The sequence below is a fragment of the Typopeltis vanoorti genome, chromosome 13, assembly GCF_054136105.1.
Source record: "Typopeltis vanoorti isolate ZY-2024b chromosome 13, IOZ_Tvanoo_1.0, whole genome shotgun sequence".
NCBI classification, from domain to species: domain Eukaryota; kingdom Metazoa; phylum Arthropoda; class Arachnida; order Uropygi; family Thelyphonidae; genus Typopeltis; species Typopeltis vanoorti.
Window position 1 is genome coordinate 108,512,952 of NC_143561.1, and position 25,751 is coordinate 108,538,702.

Below are 25,751 nucleotides of genomic sequence, written 5' to 3' on the forward strand. Positions count from 1 at the left end.
TACTACGTAATGACATTCTCAAACATCACAGTGGGGTCCAGCACCCTTTGGTGGGGAGCAGAGATGCTATCCGTTCTCTCAACTAGGTTCGTCTACTTTTCTGTATTCTTAGCTACTGTTGCAGTCCTTTTTAAGTGATTTCATTTTAAAGTAGGTTTTAAAGGATATAGAATAAACAAAATTTGAGTCACTGAAATATTTTCAATGCAGACTAACAATCATTATAGGTAAAAAACTCATTTAATAATCTATTTTATTTTATAATTCTCGTTTTTTTCCTTTTTTACTTTCCATTCTGCAATAGTGGGTTAAAAAAGAAAAACCTAGTATTTAACTTTCATTCTACATGGGGATTCAAGTTTACGAAACTTTGATTCAAATTTAATAGATTAATACAATATAGGTGACGTTGATTGAATATAATTAGTCCTAAGAAAACAGAAGCCATTTTAGCAATGATGTCAGTGATTTCGAGAAATGCTGTTTCAGATAAATATGAGTGTATGCTTTATCTTTACTATCGGTATTCCAAACATGCAGACGAACGAGGGGTGCCAATGAAAAGAGAAAGAAGGAGATCAGAGAAAGAAAAAGAAGAGTTCCTGTAACTTAAAATCAACGTCCCGGAAAATAGCAACAACCAGCGAGGAATGAACAGGAGATCCTTTCTAGTTACGAGAAGGTTCCAATCTCCTCTAGTGAATTGCTCCTCCCTGTCATATAAGCCGCGATATTTCCGGTACAGAGCCTTCCCTTCATTTATCTCTAATTCCCCAGTGGCGGCGAAGCGCTGAACCGACACTCGAAGAAAGGTCGTCTGTGAACTTGACTTCTCCAAGGAACGAACTGTTCGCAGATGAAATGCTGTCGTCGAACCCAAACTGAATTCATCAGCATCGTTTTATCGTTCCTTGCGGAACACGTTTGGTAATCAGACCACCAATGAAGGTGCATATATAGTCAGGCGATCAACACTTCCGAAAAACAGAGAAACCGTATGCAAGAGGTATGCGCTATCCTCCGCTTTTGATAACCCACAGCAGCTGCGCCTTGATTACATCTAAGTTAAGCAAATCGCACCTCATTTTACCTCATTAGCGATTCATGAAGTAAAATTTTCCATTTAATAGAGACAGTAGTAGCAAATATATCAACAAAACTAGAAATATACCATTAGTGCTTTCATTTGGACCTGTTATAAGAGCAGCTGTGTGAAATAAAATTTGAATCAATGAAATGAATAATCTGATTTTTTTGGTAGACAAGGAAAGCTGAGATAAAAGCCAAGATAAAAGGTTATAAATTTATTAAACTTGAACAAATAAGACAGTTGACATGCGTCATCTTTAACCTAGCTAATTTAGATGAACAATCAAAGGGATAATACACATGATTAATCAAGTCTGTGAGCAAGTATTTAAGGCTATGGCAGTGAAGTAACAATCAGAAATGTTTTTTTTTTTTTTTTAACTATCACAAGAAATATTTTTCAGAAGTCTGAAAAGCAAATAGAAATACTAGAAGTTGTCATTCACGAATTCAGCTGACCCATCTGATGATGTAAACTTAACTGAGTGAAGAAAGCTGCATTTTTTTTCTCTTTCAGAAAAGGTTAGTACCAAAATACGAAACTTTGAGCACGGAGACAACAAACCACCATGTCAGGGGCACATTTTTGGAACACAGTCTTATCTGGAGACAACAAACCATCATGTCAGTCTTATCCACCTGACTTGGTTGGCTTTTATTGATGACTGGTTTGTTTTAAAACCGAATACGCAACTTCAAATGAAAAACAGTTGATAGTGCGGAACTCACTGATGCAGGCATGAAGCCAGTTGCAAACAAATAGTCCACATATTTAGAACAATGTTGGTTTCGTTGGTACAGAGACTGCCAAAGTGAATTTAGAAGCTGAATTCACTTTGACAGTGAATTCAGCTTCTGAATTCAGCAATAATCCTAAAACGTTTGTAATATCATCCCGCCCGCGAAAGGATATCAAGTTGTAGTATATTTTATTCCTTTGAGTGAACATTGGGTAGTGATGTGTTCTAGAGGAAACATGGCACTTTTTCGAACTACTTTAGGCCTCCAATAAAAGAACGTGGTCTCAATCCCAATTTCAACTGTATATTGAAAAGTAGCGATGCTATTAAACATCATTTTTAGAAGCAAGCAAGAAGCATCATCTTCATGATGATGCTTCTTGCTTGACGGCATTTAATCACTTGTGTTCCTGAACAACAATTCTTCTTCTTCTTCTTCGTCTATGATCTCTTGCGCTTTTAAACGTCGAGATTTTACCAAAGAGATTTCCATGCCGTCCTGTCCAAGGCTTGTTATTTTGCTTCTTTTCAGTTAATTTCATTCTTTTCCAATTTTTCTTTAATTTACTTTTTCCAACCTTTTCTGGGCCTGCCTATATTTCTTTTTCCTATTTTCTGACATTCATATACAGTTTTTGCTATTCTTCCTTCTTCTATTCGATTAAGATGTCCAAACCACCTCAATTGGATTTGTGTTATGAATTGGTTCAGAGGTGCAACTTGAAGGGGCATCTTTCTACATCAGGCTGTCTTTTATAGTTTGATTTTTTATTCGGTCTAGTCTTGTTTTTTGTGCCACTTTCCTAAGATATTTCATTTCAATTGTTTGTAGTTTATTTGTGTTTCCTGTTGTTAAACACCTAGACTTGCAACTGTATGTTAATGTTGGTAAAAACACTGAACGGTACACTGCCATTTTGGTATTTTGGGTGACTTCTTTCTTATCTAGGAGTGGACTTTTCATTGCATAGAATAGCTTTGTTTTCTCCCTCTTATTCTGTTGTTAATTTCTGTATTTAGTTTACCATCTTCTTGTATATAATACGAAACCAAGTATTTAAAAGAGTGAACTTGTTCCATTTGATGGTTCTCTATTTTTATTATGTGTTTTAGTTGGTTTCTAGATAATGATCATTGCTTTAGTTTTATTTATATTTAGGTCATATTCCTTTTCTTTGTTTCTTCATACCAAATGTTGATATTGTACAGCAAATCTTCAGCTGTATTTGCTAGAATCACTAACCATCTGCAAAAGCCATGTGTGAAATTCTGGTATCTTTCAGTTTCCTGTATCCTAGGTAAAACGTTTTTGTTTTTGTTTAGCATGCCTTTAAAATTTCATCCATTACTATAATGAAAAGAAGAGGGCTGAGGATATAGCCATGCCTCATTCCTACGTTTGTTTCAAATTCTTTTGATCTATTATTACAGGTTCTTACATAATTTCTATTACTTTTGTAGAGGCTTTGTATGGCTGCTGTTAGGTTATCTTGTATCTTGTTTTTCTTTAATGTTTGCCATATTAAGTGTCTGGGAAACTCGGTCAGAGGCCTTTTCGAAATCGATAAAACATGCATGTAGTTCTTTTTAATATTCCAATGTTTTCTCTGATATTGTGTAAGACTGAAGATAAGATCTTGAGTGCTTCTATTTTTTGGAAAGCCATATTGCATTTCGTCCAGTGTATCCTCTATTTAGTTCCTAAGCCTCTCTTCTAAAATATGGGCATACAATTTTCGTGTAACGCTTAAAGGCGAAATCCCTCTATGGTTTTCACATTTACGTTTATCTCCTTTCTTAAACATAGGGATTATTATTGCTACTTCCCAGTCTTTGGGAATAATTTTCTTTTTCCATATGACATTTAACAGGTCTAAAAGAAATTTATGGCTTTCGTTCCTAAATTATTTACCATTTCTGGTGTTATTTGGTCATGACCTGCTGATTTGCCAGTTTTATTTTATTTATTGCTGCTAACAGTTCATCTGCATGAATTTTTCACTTTGATCTTCTATTTTGCTTGCATGTCTTGCTCTTAGGATTCTATTTTTTCCATGTCCCGCATCTTCCAATAATTCATGGAAATACTGTTTCCACCTTTCCATGATGTCTTCGGAATTTGTAACTTTCCATCCTTATTTTTGATAAACTTTATGGGGCATTCTTTCTCTGACCTCATTCTTCTTAAAGCATTATAGAAGAATTTTTGGTTTCCTTTAAAATTCTGTTCTAAAGTATGTCCGAAGTCTTTGTAGCATTTTCTTTTCTCTTCTTTCACTATGGTTTTAACTTTATTTCTTTCGTTGTTGTATAGTTCTCTATCAACCTGCAGCTTTGATGTTATATATCTCTTCCACAATTGCTTTTTCTTTTTAATTTCTTCTTTTAATTCTACACTCCACCAGGGTGATTTATGCTTCTTCTATTTATTATTTAATGATACACCACAAATTTCTTTGCTTGTTTCTAGAAGAAGTGTTTTGAACCTGTACCATAGCGTTTCTACATCTTGGTCTTTATATATCTCTTTTTCTACTTCTTTCATCTGAACAACAATTGGCAGACCAAATTACCGCATTCAGTAAAAATATTGTGCATTTTAAACTAATAGATATAACCATTGTAACATGACAACAGTCTTAATACGACTGATTGCAACTGTTTTGAATTTACGTCAAAAGCCTAAATATCTTTTAGCTAACTATGGCGACCCCCTCCTTTGTGTCAAATCAACTTCTTTCTCTACAAATCTCTTGAGTTCCTCACTTTCTTAACACTCGCTTCTTTCTGATTCATCCGTACCCCCCCCCTTACGTTCCATCCCGTTTCCTCCCGTCCGCATGACATTACGCCGACACGTTGTGAGTATTCCCCTCCAATATGACGTGACACATCCACACCGAGCCATGTGTCTGTCAAAAGCGATGTCATTCTATGAGAGGTGTCACCAGCACAGACTCTGAAGCTCCAATTATTCTAAACCTACGCACATTCATTTCTTATATGTTTCTTCGTTTGAAACTCATTTCACGGGTGTTCTAAAGGCTGGGAATCAACACATTCGCCCCAAAGTTTCATCGACCTCCAATGGGGTTATCACAAGCATGCTTTTTGTAGCCTAAAATAAAACTAAAAAAGGAAAAATTGCGCATGAATATCGCATATTATCGTATAATCGTATTGTTTTGCTATCTATTCCATAATGTTGTAGAATTTTCCAAAATCAAATAGAATCTTTGATTCTATTTGATTTTGTACACTTTTTTAGCACATTACATTATTGTGTTCTATGTATTTTTCTTCAATCATTTGAAGTGGAAATATGTGGCTATTTTATTGCTGTTTTTCCCAAATTCAGCCTGGAAGTCTGAAAAAAAAAAGGATCTTATTTAATTTTTTTCAATTGTGAGAGTAAGATGTCTAAAAATATTTTTTTCGTGAATGGCCGATTGTCCTAAATTATTGTACTTTTTACTGTTTCCTTTTTTTTTTGTGTGTGTGTGTGGGGGGGAACTGTGAACCAATCTTTTTGGCAAGGTTTCAGTCTTTTAAACCTGCTAACAAATTTTGTGAACTATACTAAAAATAGCTTAATTCACTTCTTTAAGCAGTAATGAGATATTGTCAATTCTCTTTAAATTCTGAGACGATTCCGTTTAAAGTTTGTTGGTCCAAGCTATCATCATATTTTCATAATATTTTTGTTTATTAATGTGCGTGTGATATCTGGTAGATTTTGCTGTTTTACAGGAAGAAAAATCCAGATTTCCAGAAGACAAAAACACTGTTCCCTCCTATTAAACCGGCTCTCTCACCTCCAGTTGAAAATGCCGTATATAAAGGTTGCTCTCGTAGTCAAGAGATTCGAAAAGATCTCTTTCAAGCGAAGAGCACAAATTCCAGCTGTTGTATGGAGGCACTGTCGGTTCTAAAATATTTAAAATAGTTAGTGCAGTATTTAGGCATAGATAACTTTGTTCATTCATTCATAAATAATTCATAGCTTACGGGATATCAATAGCTCTTGACGATAAAGTCTATGAGAGGTAAGCCGAATTGCTTAGTTGTATGTCAACTGGTAAATGTGTACGAGTATATACACATACTCGTACACGGCGTTGCCGTTACCAAGTTTCTCTATCAGATGAAGAAACTCCCTCTAGGCCGTATCTGGAGTAAAATGTTTATCCAGTTGTCTTAAGTCTTTCATTACTACATCCATTCATCGTGTTCAAGGATTCTTGCGGATCTTTTGTTGTCAGTTTTATTTGTATGCACTTGTTTGATGAAGGTCATCTGCCCTCCAAACATGGCCGAACCTCTTACTTCTTATACCTTTGTATATATATCAGTCTCACACGTGAAAGATCCGCGATCTATGACACGACAGTGCGATGTGTGAGCAAAAGATAAAATGGATGTTTGAAACAGGATTTACAGTTGCTCACTATGCCTTTGTTCGTATAGTCCAGTATTTGATTATAGGATAGTACAAAAATCGTTCTTTAGCATACGTTTAATTTTCTTTTTCTTTTTAGAATGCACTAACTTTTCTATTATCCCCTGGATTATATTCTGGAATTTAGGAGTTGTAAAATTGCAAAATATCCACGAATTGTTTTTCTCACTTCTCTCCCTATCATTTGATGTATGTCACTGAAGCTGTTAATGCTGACTTCAAGATATTTAAAACTACCCATTTGTAGAAGTCCACGTATATTTAGTGTTTTTCCTGGTAATAACAAGACCTACAGGCTTGCAAGCCTTAATTAAATTAGACGCAATTTGTTTAATCCTGACGAGAGTCTATAAGGAGAAATGTTTTCACCATATTCTGGAATTTAGGAGTTCTAAAATTGCAAAATATCCACGAATTGTTAATAGGATGTTTTTCCCATTCATTTCCATTCTTCTTTATTCATTTAAGTCTCTAATAACTTTTCCACTGCTAAGTTGAACAGATATGATAAGAGATCATCTCTAGCGAAGTCCAGATTTTAATTAAAACTTGAAGAATATTCGCATATCTTTCAGATGGGTGTGAAGATCTCGTAGTTGTGTTATATTTACGTGGGCTGTTCAATAAGTAATAAGAGTAATTTTACTGTCGCGAAACCACTCATCACAATATTAATTTCTGTGGAATAAAGAAATCTTGCTGTATGTATTAACAAAATAGGTTGATAGATGGCGTATACGGGCTGATGTGCCAGAGTGCCACCTGACTAAACGCAAGTGCTCATCGGCGCGCCTACGAGGTGCGACCAGTCTTCGAAATGGAAGCGTTCCTTAGAACAGCGTTATGCGATTAAATTTTGTGTGCGTTCGCAAAAATCGGCATCGGACACTTTTAACATGATACGCGAAGCTTTCCACGATGAAGCAATGTCGAGGGCAAGTGTTTTTCGCTGGCATAAAACTTTTAAAGAAGGAAGGCAAAATGTGGAAGATCTTGAACGTGAGGGAAGACCTTCAACGTCCATCACAGAGACAATGATCAACACAGCACGATTATCATCAAGTACGTCAAAAGGAAGTGTCCATTGTTGAAGAATGGCTTCTTATTGCACCACGATAATGCTAGGCCACATATTGCTGGTTGTGTAGTGGACGTTTTGCAGAAGAACAACACAGATATCCTACCACACCCTCCATACAGTCCTGATCTCGCACCGTGCGATTTCTGGCCGTTTCCTCAGCTAAAGAAACCACTAAGAGGCCGCCATTTCGAAAGCAACAAAGCATGTGTAAAAGATGCGGAGGCGGTTTTGAAAGAACTCTCAAAAACGGACTCTCACATGTGTTTAAGAAGTGTACGCAACGTTGGGACAAATACATCGCGTCTCACAGTAGTTACTTCGAAATAGACCATGTAAATGATGACGATTAAAGGTAATCTGTTTTCTGTATAAATATAGTCTTATTACTTATTGAACAGCCTACGTAGATACATCTCTTGTATTCTAATAAGTCTCCTCGCATCTTATAATACGTTTCGATATATACTGTCATATGTCTGTTTATGGTCCACAAATGCAAGTTGTAATTCTTTGTCAAATACTAAATATTTTATAACAATTGTCAGAGTGCCAAAATATGATTAGCTGCCAACCATTTCTTGCAGAAAACACACTAATGATCCCTTCGAATACAGGGGACTCTCCATTACGAAAAAAACCTTCATGTTTTCTGTTCAGCCATATATGTACTGTACTTGTACGGATGATAGTGTCTGTACTCTACCATCAGTAAAGTGCAGGGTAAGATCTCACTGTAAGCATGGATCTTTGTAAATGTTTTAGGTGATGGATGACTTTCATACCTGGTAAGAGACTCCTACCCTGCTTATCGAGACCTCAAGTGACTAAAAGCAGTTCTTTGGGCCTTTAAAGTAGGGATTCTGGATTATTTAACCCCTAGCACACTCACAGTACTAAACGTAGAGTAACTTTCTTGAACAAGATTAATATAAAAATGTATAGATACTCCGAAAAAGATAATCCAAACCCTCACTTCGCTGGTTCAAGATTAACAAAAACTTTTATGTCTAGCACATGCGATGCCCGTGTATTCGTTGCGACCACAGATGCGAAACCCCTCGACACTTCTGTGCATAGCAGAAGAAGGCGAATTCATTCCGATAATAGGGTAATTAATGCGTTTCATGGGAGAAGTGCTTATTATTATACGAAATTATATTAAATATTAATATTATATTATTTTATTATTATATTAAATAATCAGAAAAATGAGTTTTTCTTTTATGAAAATTCTAGTTTTTAAAGTAGTAACTATTTTGTTTATACAATAGTTAGAAAATTTTACGTATAAAGCATGTGATTTCGCTTTGGTAACCAATTTGTACATTATTCTTTTCTCCCCTTTAACATGAATTGACTCTTCTTGTCACATTGCCAGCCGAGGATCTCGCATCTGTGGTCGAACTTGTGACAACTTTCTTGGTTCCATAAAGCTAGAGCAAAGACTGGTATGGATTCGATTCCAATTGCCGTCTTGAGGAAAGGAACGCTTTCTAGGTATATGTTTCAGCAGTTTCAGAGAGACCCGATAGCTAATCGGGTTTTTAAATCGGCATATCAGAAGTATTAACTGTAGAGCTTATCCTATTTCAGAAAATAATATCCAAGTTACGGTTTACGACTACGAAACGGTTGCAGGTGAGAGCCATACTCCTGCCTCGATATCTTTTAAAAGAATTGCTAACCATGAACTGCTCTCAGAAACGGCAAAAGAGAAAGACTGGCTGACCACTGATTTCGAAAAAAAAAAAAGTTGCCAAATATACACACTTTGTGGAATAAAAAAACTTTTAGAGGATTTGATCGACATTCTACATACGTCAGCTTAACATTTAACTTGCCAATTAGGTATTCAAACATCACATAAAGAATTCTCGAGGGTTATGAAGTCACTGTTTAGGAACAACAAAAAACTGTCTTGCAAGAAATGTTGTGGTCGATGTTCAACCAAATTAATCAAGAGCGGCGGAGGATAGGTTAGAATCCAGTAATGTATGACAAAGTATTTTATTCGGTCTTATTTAGAAGTGTCGGCCTGGTTGGCTTGAGTGGTTAGCGTATCCGCTCTCCAGCCAAGGGACTGCGGGTTCGAATCTCGGCTAGGGCATGTATTTGTGATTGCCTTCCCCTTCATACATTCATTCATCCAATATGTACACACTCTCCCAAGATGGACTGGGTCACCATATGGGAGTAGTAGACTCAACCCTCTCACAATGGGAGAGGCCTTCACCCGTGGTGGATAGAAAAACTGGCTGTTCATCATCATTTAGAAATGCTCTTGATAATCAGAACTACGACAGCAAAATAATCAAAATAGAAAATATAATCTATAGCCTACCCACGGTGCTAATGTACTATGGGTTTAAAAATTTTCTTGGAGTCAAATAAAATTAAAATTAAAATAAATCGACTATTATAGTTTTCTAGCAGTTTCATAATTTTAGATTTATTAATGCATAGAATAATAATGGCTGTCTGTAATTAATCCATTACAAATATTATAGCAATTATCATATGTTTTAGAAATTGGAATCTAGTGTTAACGTATTTTTGAGTACAAATAAATAGTGGACTTTTCATTATTGCTGCTTCGTTATTATTGAGTTGTAAATTTAATTTGACGATAGATTCGTGGGAAAATGCAAGTCTGACTGTTGGGATATGCATATTATCTCTTCCGTTTAATTAATGAATCTGATTTTCTATGTAAAACAAACATCTGATAAGAAACCCGAACTTAGAATCCACCAGAAGACTAGTGTGTTGCTCTTTAGATCTTTCAACACCTGCTCCATCACTTCGAGATAACGTGGAAGTGATGAATGAACTGCTTTCCGTGGATAGGAAGTCATTGTAATCAGATGACAGCAGTCGTGAAGTTATTAACCAACTCATCGGATTATGTCAAGAAAATATGATCTTCTCAAAATTATTTTGCACTACGAGAAAACTAAACCACTCAAAGAAAGTGCTATTGCATAGTAAACTACCATTCCCGCCATTGTGTTAAACCGAGTCTCGTGAAAAACTTTGTTAAAACATTGAACAAAAATGCAACAACACTGCTGCACCTAATTGCAAAATTTCCAAATAAACCGATAAAGAAGACAAGGAGGTATATTTGTTGAACCCCAGATCATGAAACGATTCAAGAAGTAAAATGAAATATTACAGAAAGATTATACACACACACACACACACACACACACACACATATATATATATATATATATATACGCTTTTATATATTTCAGGTTACTTATAGGCGCACCTAAGGCCCAAACAGATCAGCCGGGAGTTCAGAAAGGCGGAGCTGTATATAGATGTAGCATACATAATCCTAATGCTTGCCAACAAATTCCTTTTGACAGATCAGGTAAACTTTGTCATTATTGAAACATGTTAGTATTTTACTTTGCATCTGGAATATTTCGTGCTAACTTGTTAATATCTTATTTTTCTTTTCTTCTTCCCCATCCTCCTTTAAGGCTCTAGACAAATAACTCTCCGTGGTCGAAGGGAACAAACTGACGAAAAGTCAAATCAGTGGTTCGGAGCAACAGTTGCAAGCTCAGGAGAAAACGGACCGATCGTGGTAAGCATATTTCAAGCATATTTCAATCAAATTTCTCTTATTATAATTTTAGTAGAAGATCTTAGTTTTGCTAAACGTTCTGCGATATATAATTACGGTTTGAGGCCAGATGGTCCAAGATTTTTTTGTCCTTTTATAAGTTTGTCCAACGGAAAACTCGTACGATCAGACATTTCGTCCAATCTCAATTTGTCCCATCGATGTCAACTGACTATTATTGTCACTTGTGTCAACTGACTAACCTACTACTATGCCAACTGACTAACCTGACCAACCAATGTGTCAACTGACTAACCTAACCTAACCTACCTGGACCATGCATATTTCGTCCAATTATTTTCAATTTTACAAATAGCATTGAACGAATAAGATTACACGAAATTGAATTGGACGAAATGTCCTACTGGACGAGAAAAGTAATGGACGAAATCGAGGGAATGGACGAGATTTTGAGTAGACGAAAATAATTGGACAAACTACCCTGAAACCATAATTACAGTTACTGCAACCATTTTCACTTCCTTCATTATATTCTCTTGGGCTTTTCCCACATCCGGTTTTTAACCAGCGATCCATATGAACGGTTTTAGGAAATACAAAATAGAGATGTTAATATGAATTAAATATGTTTGGTATTAAATCTTATTAGACTGCACTTTAAGATTTGTTAATAACCAACAACACAATTGCTAAAAAAGTAAGAGTATTATTATCCTCGGCGTATAACCTGTACATCCATCACAATTTCTGACAACACAATTAAATATGTGTAGATGCACGCACGGGTGGTGAAACAATTTATGTTTCTTATTTATGGTCCTTCCTTTCAACGACAAACATTTAATTTTTGCTGATATGTCTTCAAGAAAGGCAATCCTTGCCAACAACAGAAAGTGTCTTAACTAATCAGATAATCGAAATTGATGCTAAAAAACGCGACAGTTTTTGTCGTAATCTAAATATCTAACAAGGACTTTTCCTCGCGATAGCAACCTGAAGTCCATAAGTAAAATCATGGATGTATAGTGACTACCCATTCTTCATACATAACGATAAATAATATTGATTGTAATGGTCTTTTTTTTTTATAAAGTCTGCATTACTTCGTCCAAACGATTCTTAAGGAAGATTGAAATATTTTGAACTACCTATGAAGGGCGCAATAATTGTTGTTGCTCATTTGGTGCTTCATTCATATTAAGAGACAGCAACTAATATTCCATCAATGCCTGTTTTTCCCAACTTATTTCGTGAATTTTCATAAAGTTATCAATGCACATGAATATGTTTTCATTAATCCAACAATTTTTCAAGCTTTAGTACAGAACAAGTCTTCAATATATTTATCGAAATTATAACTTACAGGTAATGGACAAAAAAAAAATGGAAATACAACTATCCGGTCGCGTTATCGCTAATTACAATGCAGCGTCTACGATGCACCAAACACAGATGCAGTTGATATGTAAATATATTCCCTACATTCTTCGAGACTTGTGTATACCGCCTTTTTTTGCATGTTAGAATGGAATCTAGAAAGAACCTCAGTAACTTTGTAAGGGGCGTGATTGTTGCAGTAACACTGGCAGGTTCATCTGTGACCAGAACAGCTGAAATTGCACATGTTAGACAATGAACCGTGCCTAAGGTTATGTCAGCATGGCAGTCGACAAAACATACATCATCAGCGAAATGCAATACTAGACGAAAGCGCTTGCTGCAAGAGAGGGACGCTCGAGCATTAGTGCGCTATACCACGAAAAATAGGTGGGCTACTGCAAAGCAATTGTGTGAAAAATTCAACATCGGTTCGTGAGAAACCCATTTTATAAAAAACTCTGCGCCAGGAACTACAGAGTTGGATATCATTACATAACACGTTGATCACTCCCGTCAACACACGTCATCGCGTCCAGTGGTGCAAAGATCACAGGCAATGGACTACATACACACACTTTTTGCTGCAAATGTACGAATACGTTTGTGGCGTCAGCCGAAGGAAGCTTACCAGCCAGAGTGCTTGTTTCCAACTGAGAAAGGTTTTTGGTGGTTCTGTAATGGTGTGGGGTGCATTCTCATGGCCTAGTTTGGATCTACTTGGTATTGGAAGGCAAACTGGATGCTGCACATTATCTTTCAATCATAAGTAATCATCTTCATCCCATGTTGACACACTTTTATTCTACGCAGCCAGCTACGTTTCAACAAGATAATGCTCCCATTCATCGAGCAAGTGTGGTCACTCAGTGGTTTGTGGAACATGATGATGAGGTGCCTTGTCTGTCATGGGCATCCCAATCGCCAGGCTTAAATCCTATAGAGCATTTATGGGACATTTTGGAGCGAGCTCTCGGGCAACGTTTCCTACCTCCAAAGAATAAAGGCGAATTGAACCAGTTTCTGTCGGACGTATGGTGCAAAATTCCTCCTATTGATTTCCAAGCATTGAAAGAGTCTCTCCCTCGAAGAATTTAGGCTGTACTAGATGCCCACGGCGGACCAACGCCATATTAATGGAAACCTGCCACTGTTTCCATTTCTTGTACATTATCTGTATAAATGCAAGCAAAAAATTGCAACGTTAGCTGGTTCATATAATTGTAAATAAAGATTCGCATAATTACGTGAGAAATGAGATCATTCTCGATGTCATTAGCAATATTATGAATAATGACGACTGCAAATTGTTTTACGAAGGAGGGGAGGAGGAGGAGGCAAGTCTGGAAAGTTCTGATAAAACACCTAGAACAAAAATTAATTAATTTTGTCTTCTTATATATCCTAAAAGAAAAAAGAACAAATAATCACAATTTGGTGAAAGATTTAGTGAAAATGGGGGGGTTTAAAGGGTTTTTAGATATTGTTCCAACTGTTTATTAGAACTTGCCAGACCTCCCCCCCCCCCGTATTCGCGCTTCGACTGAGGGTGATTCTGAAGCGAAAGTTATGCGACAACTCGTTTCATAACAAGCCTCTGTTGCGCTTTCATAAGAAAAGTTTAGCATTGCTGTGTGGTGAAGATTCCGCTTAAAAAGCCAATGTCATTAATTTTGTAATCTGAATCATTTGTTTAGAAATGTTAACCTAATTAGTAGGCGCTAAAGAACACTGTGCTAATATTTTATCGCATTCTTTATAGCCGATTTTTGTGAATCCAAATAACCAGTGCATCACCGTTTTCTGGAATTCCTTGGAAATCTTTCTTGTAAGTTTTCGTAGCAATACTGGCTTTTATTTTCTGTTATAAAGTCTCTTTTTTATATCCAAAGATTTATTTTCGGAGCTGAAAGAGTTCACTACAGATTGAAAGTTTATTCATTTTGAGACTAAGGTTCGTAACAACATACACTTAAGAGAATCGTTCTTCAGTTTAGTTCATTCTTCAGATGAACTGGCTTACGTATTTCAAATTTGTAAATTTGAAATACGTAAAACAAATAACCGACCAAATTGCAAAAATTTGTTCGGTTAATTTGTTTAAATAACCGACCAAATTTTTGGTCGGTTATTTAAAAGGGAACTTACAAATAACCGCACGCACTCCCTACGATAGGGGAATCAGATATAAGATGCGAATGTACTGTAGTTTCGTTACAGAAAGTAGCTTCTTTATGAAAGACAATAAGAAATCGCAAAAGGGCTCTGTCTAAGGACTGGCTAAGTAGGATGGGGTAGTAAGGTTTTTTTTTAATACTCATGGTAACTTAAGTCTTCTTCCCGCAAGAAAATAAGAATACGCAACTGTTGAAAGGCGTAACAAACTATGTGAATTATGTAAGACATTTAAGCAGATGGTTTGAGAAGTACCGGAGTTACTTGATCAAGTGGCAGGCACTGTGCATCCCCGCTTACGAAAAGAAGTATAGAATGATGAAGAAATTAGAGGATACGAAGTAATCTGCAAATTTAAAGTAAATTGGTTAAATTATTAGCAAATAAAACGAAGCCAAAATTTATCTAATAAGGGTTGAATTATATAAATGCTTGTGCAGACTTCATATTAATGTATTATTATATCTAAGGACAAAGCTTAAGTTGCATCCTTTGGAACACTGAACACATTCTCTTCCCCCCGTTAGAAGTTCGATCTGTAATGCCACTTCGCTCGCTCAGAGTTACTTCTACCAAATCCTGTGTCACGATAATTAGGTCACATTTTTGCCCATTAAATGCGTGTGTTTTCTGCCTATTTGTGGGTAGGAAAGACCCACAAATAGGCAGAAAAGACCGGCTAACACTTAACTCCAACAACAACAAAAACATATAATGAGTTATTGTGTTGTGATGTGAATCAAATGTAGGTTCGATTCGAGGAGCGCTTATCTCGTTGTAATCCAAATTACCTTGAAGAAAAAAAAAATTAGTAGTTTAAGAATGTGTGTGATACTATTAATGGAAAAAGAAAGCCAGTTGACGTTGTGAACACTAAAATTTTCAAGGAAGTTGTCTTTGTTTGTACTGGAAAAAAGCAAGATTTAAAAGATAGGACAAAAAAAAAAACAAATCAGAATAGCTGGTGACATGTGGAGAGTGAGAGACACACTTGTTAGATTAAGGCGAAGATCTGAAAGATTGGTTAAATACAAAACCCACTCTTATTGCTGTCAAATAAATTTCGGATCTCAACAAGGTTCCTTAATCAGTGCTAATGTGTTATTTTTTTCCTATTCTAAATCATTCTGCTTTAGGCAATTATACTTAGGAGTTGCTTTACAATGCAACATTGTAAAGCAACTCCTAAGTCCATATCCTTGCTCCTGTGTAAATGGCATTTATTCTTTTAACTAGGCCTGTGCTCCGAGGTATGTTTATTTTTCCACCAACCTGCGTCGCCGAGATCCTGTAGGCACGTGCTGGGTTGCACGTGGGTCGTTTAATGATTTCCAGGAATACGCCCCTTGCAGGACATGTAAGTAGTTGTAACGTTAATTTTTTCCTATTTTTTTTTTTTGTTGTTGTTGTCGTTTAATTTCCAACAACCACCCTCTGACATCTGAGAAGCTCAGCTGCCGTAATCATAATATATGACTTTAGTCATGTAGTGGTGTTAAATCTTTCATTTTATTAAATGTTTGCATTTATTTAAAACAAAAATAGTTCGATATGTTTAAGAATGAATGTTTTGAAATTAGAAATGAGAGTAGTTCGCAACCACATCTTATCTTACTGCATTAGTGATGCGTTCTTCTGTATCTTTAATTTCCATGAGTCGATGTTAGTTCAATGTCGGGTTTACTCTTCGTTAAAACCAGATTTACCACATTTGTGAGGGTTCTGTTATTTAACTTCAATGTAATTAAAAATGAATAAAGCATATTGGGCTTGCTGTCGGCAAAACAAAACAAAACATAATTTCTTCTGAAATTATACCATCGATAAAGTGCATGGCACTTTTGTAATATTTTCACAATTGTGGGTGAAAGTATAAGTTATCTGATTAAGTTAGTATAATTTGAGTCATAAGTTATATTGAGTTATATTTTGAGTCATAAGTCATGTTATTTTGGATGTAAAAATTTATAAATTCGGAGTTATTAGCGTTTGAAATAACTATCCTACTGAAAAAAGTCACATTTGACGACTACAATAAACTATTGCATTGACATGTATTGTATTGATCCACTGACAATCCAGTAGAAGGCTCTCAAGTTTGATTATGTTGCTGAAATCCGAATCAGACTTTGCCGTTTCATAGCTAAAACTACTTTTTTTTAGTTTCTTAATCAAAAATCTAAAATTAAAGAAGCGGTAACAATGTTCTTTAAAAAAAGCAAATGAAGTATTTTCCCCCTAATATTTAAAAACGCTAAAAATCAGTTTGCATGTGTGGTACAAAGTTTATTAGTCCCTGGCTGTTCAGAAATAACCACTAACGGATTTAAATTCTTATCTGTAATGACCGTATGATATGATTGTGACACCGTAACGAAATGCAGAAATCGAAGTTGACCCACAAAACGCGATAACCTCGTTTGTGGTAATTTTTCAGACAACGCATCCCGTTTGTTCGGTGAGACACTGACGGGGAACAAGAATACAGAAGCCTACTAGCAGTGAACTTCTGAAGAGATTAGATAGGTTCCCGCTAGAAATTACGGGAAGAGTAGCGCGCCTTGGAGGAGATAGTAACTGTGAGATACATTTATTAAGGCGTTCACAGTTTTAGGAATCCCTTATCTTGTTGGCGGGAACACGCTAGATAAGAATCCATTTCATCTGTTTTCTAGCATCCCTAAGTGGAATACTTAATGGTGTAGATTTATCGAACTTGACGACCGCTCAGAGAAATCTCTGTAGAATCAACGGAAGTTGCGGGCGCAATCAGTCAAGTAGAAGAGATCGTCACACTCGAATTATCAATCAGTTTTGTCCTCTATATTTTCAGTCTAATATGTAATTAGCTTCTAGCTATGATCTGTCTATGATATGTTGTTGAGAGATATATGAAAATGGGCATATTAAATTTCTTTATCAGTTTGACGGGTTGCAGTTTGTTAATTATTCTTTGCATGCATATAAATATTGAAAGAGGTGAGTAGTCAATGTTCATGATTTAACTGAGGGCTCAGTAAAAATATCACTGGTTGGCCGAACTTTTTGTGAGGCGATTAAGGGTCAAAATTAGAATGACAAGTACCATCAAGTATCAATAGAAAAGAAATGTAACTATCAGAAGGATTAGCACGTCAAAATATTTGGTATTCGTGAAACATTATACAAATATTTTTTTTAAAAAAAGGAAACTTCAGAGACCCAGTGGCAGACGCTGAAGAAAACATTGATTCAGCCAGAAATGAATATAACGGTGTTCTCTGCAAGGATAGAAAAAACGGAACCCTCACGTGGGCTCAGGAAGAACAAGAGAGAATCATGGAAAACGAGAAAAAGTATTCAAAGTTTTTAACAAGTTGAGCTGTGTTCTCAAAGAATACAGAGATCAGAAAGAATATCAAAATATAGGAATATATCGGGAAGGCCTTACTTGCTCCGGCCGTAATTCTATATAATAATAAGTATGGTCTCGATTTCGGCTCATGGTTGTTTTTATGAATATTTGTTCTAAAATTTTAGACGTTTATGCGGCTCTCTTACAAAGTTTGCAGTATCAATTTTCGCTAATTTCATACTATGAGGGAGGGAAAAACAGTCCAGTGAGGCCTGGCGAGTCATCACGTGTTCCAAGAGGTGGGGATAGGGAGATGTTGCAAAGCATACTCTTAGTTTAGCTTAAAAAACTGTCCTAATTATTTTGATCATCCCACGTAGATTAACAAGACGTCTTAATACAATCTCTAAAATGACATTTATGGTTGCTTACAGAGGATAGGAATGGTGTAATTTGTATTATATCGATTACTTGTACATATATTCTTTTAAAATATTGAATAAATGCTAAATAAAATTACGCATTTTTATTTTCATACGTGTTCTATTGAAAATTCTGAAGAAATTTTCTACGACGGACACTCGAAAAAAATAATATACATTTCGAATAAGATCTTCTCCTCCATCGCCTAGTATTAATCAGAGAAAAGTTAACAGCATTTTAACATTTTGTTCTATATTCGACTCAACATATGCATCGTAAAGCGAAGTAGTAGATTTTTCACTTGAAGTTGGAAAGGTTACACAAAAACACTTAGTAACTACCGTTTAAGGTTGATGACACATTGTAGAAACATATCTCAAAAACTTTTTTAAGAAAACAGTAAATTCAAATAGATTACAGGATAATGAGAGTATGCGCTAATCTAAGAGTAGCGCTGTAGCAATTTTTAGAACCCAGAAATAATGGATGTATCCAGCTAGTGTGAAGATTATCACGACATCGACAAAAGTATTTTTTTGGTTAAGTGTCAGTTTTCAGAATCAAACACCATACAAAACGATCAGTTGCATTCTGTTGACATTCTTTTTGTAAACGAAGTTCTTTATGTCCAAAAAAGTATAGATTCATAGCGAAAAATGTAGAACAAACAACACTGCTTATCAGTATGATCCGATTACTTCGGTTACGTGATCACCATTCGAAAATCCTTGATCAGAGATCAAGGTTTAGAAGAGTATTCAAACAGACGTCCTCGGCCAAACTAAAGAATTTCTCTCCTTGAATAAACTGAGAAGTTGATTCATGATTCGAAATCTATATACGAGGTAATATAAATGGCTTGTTAAGTCATTTATATTTCGGAGTCGCGAAGAGTTTGCTTATACAATTATTAAAATGAATGAATTGGAATAAAAGTAGAGTCAACTAAAATTTTAAAAAAATGGGAGAGTGGAAGACCCTAGAAAACAATTTGTGTGTGTCCGCGCGTGCGTGCGTGCGTGTATGTATGTCTGTCTGTGTGTAAATTACACATGAAGCAATGATACACAAATATTTGGGGGGAAAAAAGTAGTAAAAAAGTAATATAATACGTAACCCATCTGTTAAAGACAATTTTAGTTTTGCTAATACTTGCCATTCTAAATGGTGAAAGAATTAAAAAAAATGCAGTTAAAAAAAAAAAAGGCTCATTGTGAACTGGTAGACTATCTAGAGAGGTAACCTGACGTTTATAAAACAGAATTACTACTGCTGTGTCGGCTAAGGACCAAAGTAGGACACCGAGCTCACGCTTCCCGCCTCCACAACCTTCATTTCTATCAAGCAATTTGTTCAGCTCTAAATCTACAACAGTTACGTTGTTATAGAAACTGTGCGTATGTGTGTTATGTTAAATATTTTCATTTTGGTTACCTCTGAAGACCAAACGTGAAGTCAGTCAGTCACTTCAGGCCTCGAAATGTTATCATATTTTATTTGTCATATTATGCAGAATTGAAAGGGAACACTTTTACGTTCGCTTAATTCGGAAATAGTGATCTTTAACCTCTCAATATCTACTATTTGAAGTCAGTATAAAGTCTTGAGTTGCAGTTTTATACATAAAATAAGTTTTCATTGCATAAACAAACATTTTTAATAAAATTAATTATGAATATTTGTAGCAACAATCTTGCGATTCATTTCTATGCACTTTAGAATATGTAAAAATAAATATTTGCGTCTTTATCACAAAAAACGAAAACTAAATTAAAGATGATGCATGGAATTGTGCTATGTGCAGATATGTAATTTAGGGTATTTGAAACTGAAAGACCAAAATAATTTTTAGATTGCTTCTCAAGTTCGAGTAAAAAAATTAGTAAATAAATACAAAATAGATATTATTAATGCGCTTCTAGAATTTTAACTTTAACTGTACAGAAGATTTCGAAATATTACATAATGATCTAATAATATTACAATATACGGCACTCTGAAACTGTTCTGGATTTCTATGCTTATATCCAAATAAAGCGTCAGTGCGTTCTTATTGATTTCAATAAGCCTTTCAAACCGATCTTAAGTAGGAACCATTTCAACAGGGAACTGTCTTAATACCCAGTTGATTTCAAATGGGCAGTCGGCCAAGTGACATATTACGCATTGACAGGTTAACCCGTATAGATTACATATGTGAATAAAACACTCCAAACATTGATAAGGAGAAAATTGAGCTCCCTAGGAGATATGTATGCTAGTTCTTTCAAAATTTAATCTCTATAGTATAAAGCAGTTTCGTTTGAGATGGATGTGACGCATTGCTTCCATGGCAACAACAGATTCTGCTTTTGTGGCTGAGTAGTGTGAGTATATATTTACTTGTTAATAGGCAAGTATCGTAGCACAGAATGACGACTTAGGAATTAATGTTACTGGTTCCATTCAAAATCGAATCTTCAGTAGGCAACTTGCATAGAAGCTGCTGAATCCACATTAGTTGCCTCGTCCCATAATTCAAATCTCATTTCCGAAAGGAAATGAGATTTGAATTATGGGATGAGGCAACTACTTGTAATAGAAAATTACTTATGCGTTAATTCAACCTTGGTAACTTTTTTGGATCTGGTTCATACTGATGATGTCTTATAATATTCTCCGATACCCACCCCCCCTAAAGGTTCCCCCAAGTGAGGTAGGACTTGCACACTGCGGATGTTGACTTGAGGATGTTTTGATCGTAGTAGACTTTTGCCTGCTGCTGCTGTGTGGAGCTGAAGTTTGGCTGGCTGTGGCTAACAGAGCTTAGGTTTGGCACACTATTTTGGGAAGAGTTAAGAGATGCTGTTGAGACTTTTAAACAGTTTTTTGCTACGCGAGGGAGAGTACACTTTTTAGGTCACTTATGAGTTTTGAGTGTCCTGTGGATATCAAACCAGTGAAATCCAAAGTCGAAACCCATCTGGGTAGTGACCCTTTCCATGATGAACACACGTTCAAAAGGAAGCGTGCTTTGCATTATGGGATACTGAGACAATGGATGGGAAGTCACGGCCACTATATACAAGTAGCCTGGTCGTGACGATATTTCACCAGCAAACTTTTGTTTGCTTACACTTAGGTAAAAGATTAAAGAATAATACAATTTCTTGGCAAGTATTATTTATTCAAGCATCGAATATTGAGCTAATGAGAACTAGAACTACCATTTTTCATGATATTGAAACAGGGAGACTATGAATGTTAATCTAAAATCTAACTTCAGTTAACAGAATCAGAATTTCTGAAAAATTACACACCGAACAAATTCACGAAATTACGACCAAAATTATCCGTTTCAAACTAACACTCGTAGTTCTACCACCAGAAGAATGTAAAAATAGAAAAAGCAAATTGAGTGAATCCAAAAACACTTTTCCACAAAAGTCATCATTTGTGCCTCTCTAAAATGCAAAATAAATAAATAAAAATCTTGAAAGAATGTATCATATTCATGGACAAATAAAGCGCGAGTGAGTTCAGTGTCTATTTCATATAACACTGTACTGAAATAAAGCATTCAACATTGAGGAAACAATAAACTAATAATTTTCACCCCTCTTCAATTTGAACTAAATTGAAGAGGGGTGAAAATAACTTATTGCCCTATGCTTCTGAATCTACTGATAAATTTTCACCCCTCTTCAATTTGAACTAAATTGAAGAAGGCTGAAAATAACTTATTGCCCTATGCTTCTGAATCTACTGATAAATAAGTGCAAGTACAAACTTAAATGTGCGAAAATGAACACTATAATCAGCGATTATCCCACTGATAAAGAATATTGCAATATTGTAACTACAACCGACTACAGTATCATATCCACAGCAAACAAACGTTGATAACTAAAATCTTAATTGGTAAGTCTTACTTTGTACAAAAGTAATTTATTCATTAGATAGTGAAATAGTATCTCAGCGGTAAAATTTAAACTATACTTTCATACGTTCTGTAATACTCGAAAATTGTAAATACTAATTTAAAAAGTAATATATAATTTGATTTATATTTTAGTATTTGTTCAGGATATCGGGTGTTGGCCATTTGGTTTACATGGATGGATAATGTGACCGGAACGGACTAATATCGCCTATACCCGTAATTAGCGATATGATGATGATATATAATTTTATTTATTCACTGTCATATATTGTATCGTTCAATTTTCTGCATCATAAAAAATAACGCTGTTTTTAAAGTGATAATAAACGGTTTTAACAATTTCTTAGGAGGAGATATCCGTGACAAGCTGTCATAACAAAGTTTTTACTTCTCTCATGGGTGCTCCTTAGCGTCAGCCATCTAACGTTACAAAGCGCAAATCCCATGAGCGAGGGTCGGTTCGTGTTATTCGAGAATAGCACACCCCACCGGAAACTTAGTCAGTATCTGGCATATGGTAAAGTGAAGGAACTACACAGTTCTAATCCACAAAGAGGGAAACAGCCGAGGAAACCCCACGTCACAGACAACTTTATCGGTTCATCTTTGTGTCAAATCAAGCTGTTTTCTCTACACTTTTTCTTGTCATTGTGTGTCATCACTTGTTTAACGGATACTGGTTTTGTACAACGCACAGATTCCACTGTGGGCTGATACGGCGTCTAGCTATGCGGAGGATCTCTCTCTCGCATACAAATACAGCACACTTTGTAAGCCAGTCAGAGAATGGATGGATGTCTAAACTGCATTTCAAACTGCGATAACTTGTTCTGGTATACATTTTGAAATCCATGTTTCTACTTTTAACAGAACCAAATCATAACCATCATAGTTATTTGAAGGGAAAATTTAAACTTGATGCGTGTCTGGTATATATGAAAATGAGTCATAGACAAAGACAGTTGTGAAGTTTAAAGTTCTGAAAAACGTATTTAGATGAAAATATTTATCCCTAACTCACTTTTGAAGACAGGTGTGCAGCCAATCACTACATCTTTCAAATCTTTACTGATAGTGAGCCTAAGCTATACAATGAGTCAAAGCTTTTCAGAAGAGACAGTACGCCGAATATTGTAGTTGAACATGCGTGCTTGTTAAAAAATAAATATAAATATTTAACTTTTGATGGTTAAATGGGCTTTAAGGATTTTCATCCTGTTAATCCAATGGATTTTAACTGCTTTTGAATCATACTAAAACTGTTTAATTTTCTGTCAACCCCCCTCCTCGAGTTTGCATCACTCAGTTTTGAAAACTCCTTGTTCCATTTATGTAAAACTATCACTTTTGCTTCAAAGTTTGTACAAAGTAGCGAACATTATATCTCTGCGGAGCGAAGTCTTTTCTTTCTAGTCAATCACATAAGCAAAGCTACAACGATGTTTGATGAAACCGCCCTGCAATCTCCAAACGAATGCGCAATAACCTTCACATCACTACATAATTGCCAACAACCTTTCTCATATATTCAATTGAAAGTCACGAAGTCAAAAGTTTCCTTCATACCAATGGAATTAAGCCCAAGCGATGCGAACTTTTAGTTTCCATTGTATAGCATTGCCTTTAAGAGAATTAGGAGAAATCAACAGGCCTCTATTCTTCAGAGTTGTGTTTAGATCCTAATTCTTTTATCGATCCGTCTATGTCTCAGCTCAGGCAGAAAAAATCCTTTTATGCCATAACACGGACATTTGCGCCCATCTAAACATGAATATACTCATGCCATTTATTCTTTATAACAAGCGTGATTTTAAACTGTATACACATAACAATAATTATCTAGCGAATTTATACAGCTGCGACAAAGTTTTTTCTGCTTTTTACAGACAGAAAAAATGACGTTGTCACACACCCCCATGTCTCAACTTCACATTCATCTGCGAGTGACAGTCAACGTACATGACTTTGTTATGACATCACATTCCTAGTTCCCCTTCTTTCTTCAGTGCTGCGAACGTTCTACTCATTAATTTTGCCAACAGTTAGAAAATATGGATTTTAAAATTTTTTTTTTTTTTTTTACGAAAACTTATGAGAAATGGTTGTTACGTGTCAAACTGTGATGAGATGCAAAATTTACCAAAATCTTGATGCGTATAATTGGCTAAAATAAAACTCAATTAACATAAGTTTATCTGCGAAGTGCGCAATTATAGTTGTGCAAATGCGAGAGAAGCATTCTGCACGAAGCACGAGAATGATTCTCTCTCATTGCAGATAACAACCAACAGTTTAGCTGTTTTAGCATAAGGTGTATGTTGATTATGACGCATTTGTATGTTATAATGATGATTTCTTTTATATGATGATCTCATAAATATTGCTGTACCTTCTGTAACACCATTTCATACTTACTAGACGTTTAGATTATCACATTCATGTCATCATCATCAGACGTCCAACCTACTGTCGCCAGTGTCAACTCCGAAGTTTTTCGTTATCCTTCAGACCACTGTAAGCTGATCGCTCTGTGCACACATGTGAAGGAAGCATAAACGGAAAAAAATCGGCTCGTATTTTTATATCCGTGAAAGGGTGATACTAAAAAGAGACAGAGTAGTGTCCATGACATTCGCGTGCTTACAGTACTCTTCTGAGGTCAGGTGTCTTCGGGCTTTAATGGGATCTGGCAGGAAGTTTGGTAGTGGTGAGAACAGAAAAAATGAACTACATAAAAATGATGGTGCTTGTCAGAGAATTCAAGAACATTAAGGTTAATGATGTAGAGGGCAATAGGTCATTTGCCTTCCACTTGTCACTCTTCCATCGAATTTCTTTACGAATATCTTCTGTCACTCATTCTCTTGTATGCACCAGAATTCACTTTTACTTTCTTCATTTTATAAATATTTTCAGAAATTTCATTGTTCAGTTTAATTTAGAGGCACGCAGTTAAAGTGCGCCCTCTTTTAAAATATTATTGTTCTAATATCAAATCAGTGTTTCTGCGCAGTTACTGAATCGCCGTTAAGGACTTCTAAGTACTTGGAAGTAGCCCAAATCATTAACAACAATTAGCGTTTATTTTAATGCCGTGTAACAAACGCAGCGGAACACTTTTTAGGTGAATGTTGAGTGGTATTCTTCAGCTATTTTTGGCTTTTTTTTAAAACCTCCTTCAATCTAGCCCGACTACCATTCGTTATGCTATTTTTTGTTGTTCTAACGAGGAGTTGGATTTTTTTCTCCTTGACGGCTTGGTATTTAAGGTTTCCAGAGCATTCATATTGCATGACTAGATTTGACTTCTAGATTATTTGTTAGCTAAAAATATCGCTGCTTTAAATGTACCATAAAAGCGCTCTCCATAACTTTCATGAACCAGTAATGTGCTTATGTTAAACAAAGCACTGTCTCGAATAGTTCTGTTTTTTTTTTTTTCTTTCTTTTCATGACTAGGTAAGAATCAAGTTCATTGAAGAACTGCAAATATACTGTTATATCTGTTCAGCTACTGTAAAGTATTTCTAACATTTTTTTCGCTTATCAGAAT

At 35.6% G+C, this 25,751-nt stretch overlaps 1 protein-coding gene across 3 annotated transcripts in view; it reads left to right on the plus strand.

Moving 5' to 3' along the window:
* The window catches only part of LOC150100462 (integrin alpha-PS2-like), a 511,813-nt gene that overhangs the window by 24,805 nt on the left and 461,257 nt on the right, over positions 1-25,751 (plus strand). For all 3 annotated transcript variants that reach the window (XR_016549302.1, XM_090403279.1, XM_090403280.1), the window contains exons 2-4: positions 10,627-10,748; positions 10,861-10,967; positions 15,756-15,876. Coding sequence is in view for 2 of the 3 variants with exons in the window: in XM_090403279.1 (XP_090259405.1) it covers positions 10,627-10,748; positions 10,861-10,967; positions 15,756-15,876 (350 nt within the window). In the remaining variant the exon portion in view is untranslated. The remainder of the gene's footprint in view (positions 1-10,626; positions 10,749-10,860; positions 10,968-15,755; positions 15,877-25,751) is intronic.